This window comes from Trypanosoma cruzi, genomic scaffold (genome assembly GCF_000209065.1).
Source record: "Trypanosoma cruzi strain CL Brener 1047053517143 genomic scaffold, whole genome shotgun sequence".
Lineage (NCBI taxonomy): Eukaryota > Euglenozoa > Kinetoplastea > Trypanosomatida > Trypanosomatidae > Trypanosoma > Trypanosoma cruzi.
Genome location: NW_001849481.1, coordinates 65344 through 72490, shown reverse-complemented (window position 1 = coordinate 72490; position 7147 = coordinate 65344). Strand labels below are relative to the sequence as shown.

Below are 7147 nucleotides of genomic sequence, written 5' to 3'. Positions count from 1 at the left end.
TTCACCCTGCACCCACCCACCCACCCACCCCCCCATGTCGCTTCGTCCTCTCTCGCCCCGCACACTGAAGGCATCATCCCCACAAAACCACAACAATAAAAAAGCCGAAACAAACCCCCTCTGCCCTCGCCCCCTTTTTTCACCTCCCCCCGTCCGTCCGCCCCATCCAACGCAGGGCAAAAGGAACGCGGCGGGCACACACACACACACACACACAAAAGGAAAAAAGGAAGGAGGAAGATGATAGGGGAAAAAAAAAGTATCCACATTTCATTACATCCCTCAACTAATATTGCCTTCCGGAATAGGGGGAGGGGGAGGAAAACACACACAAAAAAAAAAACACAAAAAAAGCATTTAAACGCGCCCAGCGCGGCAAATTAAGGGAGAAAAGAAGCCCATCCGGTGGAAATTACAAGGCTGATAAATCTTCCACATCGTGTATTTTGTGCAGTGACATCCACCTTGTAAATGTTGCGTATACGTCCTTATACATGCATACACAGATACCCCCCGCTCATATACGCAGTCTGTGGGTGTTGTACGCCTTCCCCCACCCACCCACCCACCCACCCAAAAAAAAGGAAAACAAAGAAAAGCACACATCCTCAAAAAATACAAAAAAAAAAGAGGTTAAAAAAAAAAAAATAATAATAATAATAATAACATTTCAACCCAGAAAAAAAAAAAAAAGAAAACAACAACTGCTTACACAAACCTAACCTACCTATTACTTGTGCGAACGACCAGAAAGAAGGAAAAAAAAGAACAGAGAAAAGAAGGCAAACCGAGCTAGGCTGCGGTGGCAGTAATCACCATCATCATCATCGATCCTCAGTGAAAAGCTGCTTAATGAGTTCGGTGTAATGTTTCTCAATGTTACCACGACGCAGCTTCGAGGTGGGCGTCATAAGACCGTTTTCTGGTGTCCATTCGTCGTTCAGTACGCGAACGTACCTCACCAATTCAAATGACTTGCGTCCAGCCTTCTTCGCCGTGGCGGCCAACGACTCCGCTGCCTTTTTGTGAAAAGTCTCGTTATTAAGCAGATCCTCCAATGAACCTCGCAGACCGTGTTTTTCAGCAAAATTGGCCGCCCTTACAGCATCTGTCAGCACCAGCGCGCAAATGTACGAACGAGCAGGATGGACAAGCACACACACACCATTAGGCACGCAAAGTGCGTTGTCTACATACATGGACTCCAGTGCCTCCATCGCAATGTACTCTCCCAGCACATTCTTCGCCAGTGCCTTCACACGGCCAATAATACGCAGGGAACCGTTCGCCGTGATGCTGCCAACATCACCCGTGTGAAACCAGCCATCCTCGTCAAGAGCCTCTCGCGTGAGTTTTTCCTGCATGTAGTAGCCCTTGAAGAGGAACGGACCCCGCAGAAGAATCTCCCCCCGCGGCTCGGGGGTGTCCGTGTGCTTGTACTCATCCACGTCCAGCAGCTTCATTTCTGCTGTCACAAGCAGCTGACCAACGTCGTTTGTTGCTATGTATCCCAGGCGCTGCGTCGCACCGCAACACACCGTCTCTGTGAGACCCCAGCCCTGAATCACCATCGGACCGCCAAAACAAACGTCAATAAATTCCTGCGTCTCAGCACTAAGAGGGCCGCCGCCGGAAAGCATTGCGTATGTTTTTCCCCCAAGCAACTTGAGCGCATCGCTAAACACCTTTTGATTCCAGAAAGGCGTGTCATATTCCCTCATGATGGCCCTCAGACGTGAGGTGAATGCCTTGTCAAATATCATTCGTCTTAAACTATTCGGAGGTGGAATCTTCCTCTCTACACCCTTCTTGATCGTGTCAAAGATGCGCGGCACGCCAATGATAATTTTTGGGGAAAACTCTTTGAAATCACCGTGCGGAATGGCAAATTCGTCTGTAAGGGTCCGGGGATTACAAAACCCAACCAGACTGCCTCTTTTCAAAAAGATGTTTACAATGCCAAACTCGAGAATATGTGCAAGTGGCAAGAAAGCACAGTACGTTTCCGTTTCTGCTGTCGAATTGTAAAGATCGCTTAGTCGCTCTTCAAGAGCATTAATACCCGCGGCAATCGAACCGTGAGTGTGAATGACGCCCTTTGGATCGCCGGACGTGCCACTTGTGTACATAATCATCGCCTCAATGTCGTTGTCGGTGGGAATGTTTATGGCATGTTTTGCCTCCGCGCCCTTTTTCACAACATCCGTCCACGCAACGATTTGATAGTCACCCTTGTCGACATCAACTGGAACGCTATCGAGGCAAACAATGATGGGATGTAGCCCTCGTTCACGGAGCAGCGTGAGAAGCATCTTCAGTGTCCGGCCACTGCAAATGATAACCGCTGAATCGGTCTCCGAGAGGGCGTATCTCAAGGCATCTTCACCGAGGTTCGCATAGACCGTCGTGGCGACCATGTTATGCGTCCAGATACCGTAAATAGACACAAGCCATTCCCATCGCGTGTCTTCATAAATGGTGATCTTGCTACGCTGAGGCACCCCAAGCTCAAGTAACCCCGAGCCGAAGGACGTAATGTAATGCCATAAATCCTCGTAAGACACCACCTGACGCCCACGGAAGTGATAGTAGTCAAGCGTGCGCTCAGTCCCATCCGCATTGCGGACGGAGCGGCGCTCTAATCGCTCTAGCGGACGGTAAGCAACAGCAGGACGTGGGCCCAATGTTTTGCATTTCTCCTCAAGCGTTTGCACACAATTTCTTGCACGGTATTCCTCCTGAATTCGCCGGTGCTCCGCCTCGTTTCCAGTTCGACTGTGGCGGTAGATGGCCGATGTCGTTTCCGTCTCTGTTCCAGGCAGCGTCAATGTCAGCTGCTCCCTCTTTCCGGTAAGGACCGGATGTGGCACCAAAGACATGCTGTTTCGCAGGTCCATCAACGTTGATATCAAGCCCCCCATTTTGCCTGCTGCAGGTCAAAATCAGGTTGTAATAAATTAAAAATAATAATAAGTAATAAATGAATAATAACGGAATGTAATATAGCCGCTTCAAGGATACTTCTTTAACAATAATAATAATAGTAATAATATATATATATATATTTATATATTTATATTTATATTTATTATATATTTTACCCACCCGCTCAATTACTCAAATAATCTGTGTCTCTGCCTCTCTGTGTGAGTGTATGTGAGCGTGGCCTAACCCTCCTACTTTTGTTGTTGTTTTTTTTTTTTTTTTTTATCGCCTTCTTCTTCTTGTTTTTGTTGTTTGGCTGTTCGCCGCTCTCAGTGCGCTACAATTAAGTGTGCGAGGCACCAACCAAAAAAAAAAAAAAAAAAAAAAAAAGAGAGGGAAGAAAGCAAAAACTTTATACGCACGTCACAACATGTATTGTGCCTCGCGTGTGGAATTCAAAAAAAAAAAAAAAAAAAAAGGGCAAATGCCGCTGCTCCTCTACCTCGCGGATGTGATGCAAAAAAAAAAAAAAAAAAAAAAAACCATCGCATTTATGTTTTAACATTTTTTTTTCTCGTGTTTATTCTAAAATGAAAAGGGGGAGGAAGTGATTTCTGTTCCCTCCCCTCCCCCCCACGTCGCTACCCTCCCCGGCCAGCAAACGGAATGAATGGCAAAAGAAAAAAGAGCATCATGCACACACACACGGGGGAAAATAGAGAAAGTGAGAGAAAAAAGGGGGAACCAACGTATAAAGCAAGGGAACAGCAGGAATAATAACAATAATACATGTCTGTACCCAACAGACATGTGCACACACTGAGTCCAGCAATCAACGCTAAGAAAAGACTCAACGGATGCCTCATGTCAGGCATAAAATCCCATTTATTTCCCTTTTGCTTTTCCTTCTTCACTGTTCGCCTCTTCTCTCCATCTTTGTTGCCTTAAGAAGAACAAAAAAAAAAAAAAAAACGCCTCCGGCCATGCAGAATAAAAAGGCAGCGTGCGTGTGTGTTTGCCCCTCCCCACCACCACCAAATGCAGTACGCCACGGCACAAGGCAAGAGAGGAAGGGGGAAAAAAAAAAAAAAAATGCATGAATACGATGTAGAAGGCACACACACACACACACACACATAAAAAAAAAAAAAGGAAGGACATCCTAAAGGGTCCCCTCCCTCTTCTCGGATCGGCTTACACGACATGTTCTTCTTCTTCCTCCCTCTTCCTCTTCTATATTTCCTGCTCGTTCTCGTTTCCTCCGCTCCATCATCGCCATTCTGTTCGTTGATGCTGTTTCCGTTTATTTAATTCTTATTGTTGTTGTTGTTGTTATTTTGTTCCTCTTCTCCTCGCCCCTCTAACTTTCATTATTTCTTCCTCCCTCCCGCTATTCTCCAACTGCACGCATGTCCGCTCCAAAAGTTCCCATCAACGATTACGCCCAAATTTTCGTCCTTCTCAGACGATTTCTCTGAAATGTTGATTTTAAAGAGTTGACTGCTGCGAGTGGGTGGGGTGGGTGAAAAGAAAGAGAAAGAAAGAAAAAAAGAGAGAGAGAGGAAAAAAAAAAAAGAAAGAAGCGTCACTCGTCCTCAAAGAGCTGCTCAATGTAATCCGCGTAACGCTTATCAACGGCAGAGCGACGTATCTTCATGGACGCTGTCATTATTCCGTTCTCCGGCGTCCACTCGTCGTTCAGCACCCGCACATGTCGCAGCAGCTCAAAGGGGCGTCGTCCCTCCGCCTTCGCCAGCGCCGTAAGTGCCTCCGCTGCACGTTGATGAAACAACGGCTCCTGCAAGATCTCCGGCCAATTGCCAGGGATTTTGTGAACAGAAGCGAAATTCATTGCCTTCGGCTGCTCCGTCAAGACAAGGGCGCAGATGTACGCACGCTGTGGATGGACAAGCACACAGACGCCGTTCGGAGACACCAACTCATGCTGCCCATACAAGGCTTCAAGGAACTCAATGGCAATGTACTCCCCCAACAGGTTCTTTGCCAGCGCCTTCACACGGCCAATAATACGAAGACACCCGCTGTCATCCATCTCCACCACGTCACCCGTATGAAACCAGCCGCCTTTTTTTGTAAACACCTCACTTGTCGCCTCCTCCTGCTTCAGGTAGCCCTTAAAAAGAGCTGGGCCCCGTAGTAAAAGCGCACCACGTGGATAAGGCGTATCCGTGTGCTTGTACTCTTCCGTGTCGCACAGTTTCGCTTCAACACCCTTTAATAACTGACCTGCGGCAGGGTGCAACTCCCCTGTCCGCTGTATCGACCCGTTGCAACACGTCTCAGTCAAGCCATAGCCCTGGGCCATGGGAACGCCGAACACAACGTTCATAAACGCCTGCGTCTTGCTACCAAGTGGGGCACCGCCGCAGACGATACCCCGCAGTTTACCACCAAACATGGCCCGTGGGACACTAAACACCTTTTCATTCAAAAAGGGAGTGTCTTTCCCATCCTCTATCGCCCGTAGTCGCGCGGCATATGCCGCGTCAAAAATAGAGCGTTTTACACTACCCACTGGTGGGAGTTGACTCTCTACGTTCTTTCGTATGGTCTCAAAAATACGTGGGACGCCAACAAACATCATGGGCCTAAATTCCGCTAAATCCCCACGTGGTCGTGCGCTCATGTCACTAAGGGTGCGGGGGGAACCGTAACACAAGAGGGATCCACGATTGAGCATAATAATTTCGGTAATAAACTCCAAAATATGGGCTAGGGGCAAGTAGGCAAGATATGTCTCCCCTTCCTCCTTTGGGCCCAACAACTCCGTCAGACGATCTCCAAGAGCGGCTGCACCGGTTTTAAGTGAACCAAAGGTATGAATAACGCCCTTTGGTTCTGCTACGGTGCCGCTCGTGTACATGATGAGAGCTGTGCGATTACAGTCACTCGGTATAGTGTATGAAAAGCAACTCTGGAGACCCTTTTGCAGCACATCAGTCCATGACAGAAGCATCATACCCTCGGCGTCAACGCCGGCAGGAAGCGCATCAAGATAAATCACCATGGTGTTATCCAGTTTTGCTTTGTGCAAAAGAGGCACCAACTTTTTAACGGCATTTCCATTACATATCAAAGCCGGACATTCAGCCTCCTTGAGAGCATGCAGTAAAGCGGCCTCACCAAGGTTTGCGTATACAGTCACACTGATCAGTCCCTGTGTCCATCCGGCGAGCACTGACGCAAGCCATTCCCAGCGTACATCTTCAGCAATGGCGACAGCCGCGCCTTCCGCAAGCCCCAACTCTCTAAGTCCCTTTCCAAAGGCAATAAGCCTGCTCCAGAGTTCATTGTATGTCATGTAAGTGGGATCATTGAGGTACGTCACTTCCCAGTCTCGTGTGTGCCCCTTAGAGTCCGTTTTCTTCTCCGTTTCAACCTTCTGAACTGTGCGGTATGCAAGCGCGCGGCGATCACTCCTCTCTGCGCAAATTTCTTCCAACCGCTGCACTATGTTTTCACCCTCGTACCATTCCTTGCAAATCCGTCTGTGCTCCTCGTCTGTAATGCCTGCGGCACGATACACTGCGGAGGAGACGTCGTCCTCCGGCGGTGCGCACGCCACAGCCACAGGTCCATAGCGACGCCGCTCCTCAATGTAGCGATCAGGCACCTCGCTTATGCGACTTCGTCGCACCATCAATGATGCCAAGCAAACCCCCATTTCGGCTCCTTCGCGCACCCCCTACACAGACAAAAATAAATAAATTTAAAAAAATAAATAAATAATAAAAGAGAAAAGATGAAGCAGGCATAAAATGTTCATAGATGACCCCCCACGCACACGCGCACGCGTTTGCCCTTCCCCCACTTCCCTCCCATCGGTTGGTTAACCCTCCACACGCACACGGCGGCGCCACACCTTTCCCTCTCTTTCCATATCCGTTTCTTTTTTTCTCTCTCTCTCTCTCTCTTTGTGCAGAACGCCCAAGAAAGATTTCCGTAGCGCCCTCACATTCCTGAACTGATTATGGATTATTTGCTTCTTTTTCTCTTTGTTGTCCTTTTTTTTTTTGTTTTTTTTTTTGTTGTTTTGTTGTTTTGTTTTGGTTCCTCCTAAATTAATGCGCCAATGTGCGGGGCATATGCCTCTCCCGCATGTAAATTCGCGTGAGATGTTTTCATGGGTTTTTAGTTGTTGGTGTTCTTCTTTCTTTTCGGCGGCCCCCCTCGCTGTTTGTCCCCCCAAAAAAATTTTATT

At 48.0% G+C, this 7147-nt stretch overlaps 2 protein-coding genes across 2 annotated transcripts, besides 19 other annotated features; both read right to left on the bottom strand.

The window, feature by feature from the left end:
- Positions 1-7147: part of a sequence feature (heterozygous, Esmeraldo-like haplotype) that runs on past the window's edge.
- Positions 10-35: a microsatellite.
- Positions 196-217: a microsatellite.
- Positions 553-576: a microsatellite.
- Positions 577-646: a sequence feature (T-rich).
- Positions 647-666: a microsatellite.
- Positions 667-704: a sequence feature (T-rich).
- Positions 825-2921, bottom strand: Tc00.1047053506829.110 (fatty acyl CoA synthetase 2, putative; the record flags this gene model as incomplete). Its single annotated transcript, XM_807259.1, has 1 exon — positions 825-2921. The coding sequence occupies one exon, from the start codon at positions 2919-2921 to the stop codon at positions 825-827; it is 2097 nt and encodes a 698-aa protein (XP_812352.1).
- Positions 2951-2991: a sequence feature (AT_rich).
- Positions 3050-3096: a microsatellite.
- Positions 3181-3239: a sequence feature (A-rich).
- Positions 3291-3315: a microsatellite.
- Positions 3383-3403: a microsatellite.
- Positions 3444-3467: a microsatellite.
- Positions 4041-4062: a microsatellite.
- Positions 4210-4267: a microsatellite.
- Positions 4452-4507: a sequence feature (CT-rich).
- On the bottom strand, positions 4511-6610 carry Tc00.1047053506829.100 (fatty acyl CoA syntetase 1, putative; the record flags this gene model as incomplete). The annotated part of the gene is made up of 1 exon (XM_807258.1): positions 4511-6610. One exon carries the CDS (start codon positions 6608-6610, stop codon positions 4511-4513), a length of 2100 nt encoding a protein of 699 aa, XP_812351.1.
- Positions 6644-6675: a microsatellite.
- Positions 6834-6860: a microsatellite.
- Positions 6930-6994: a sequence feature (A-rich).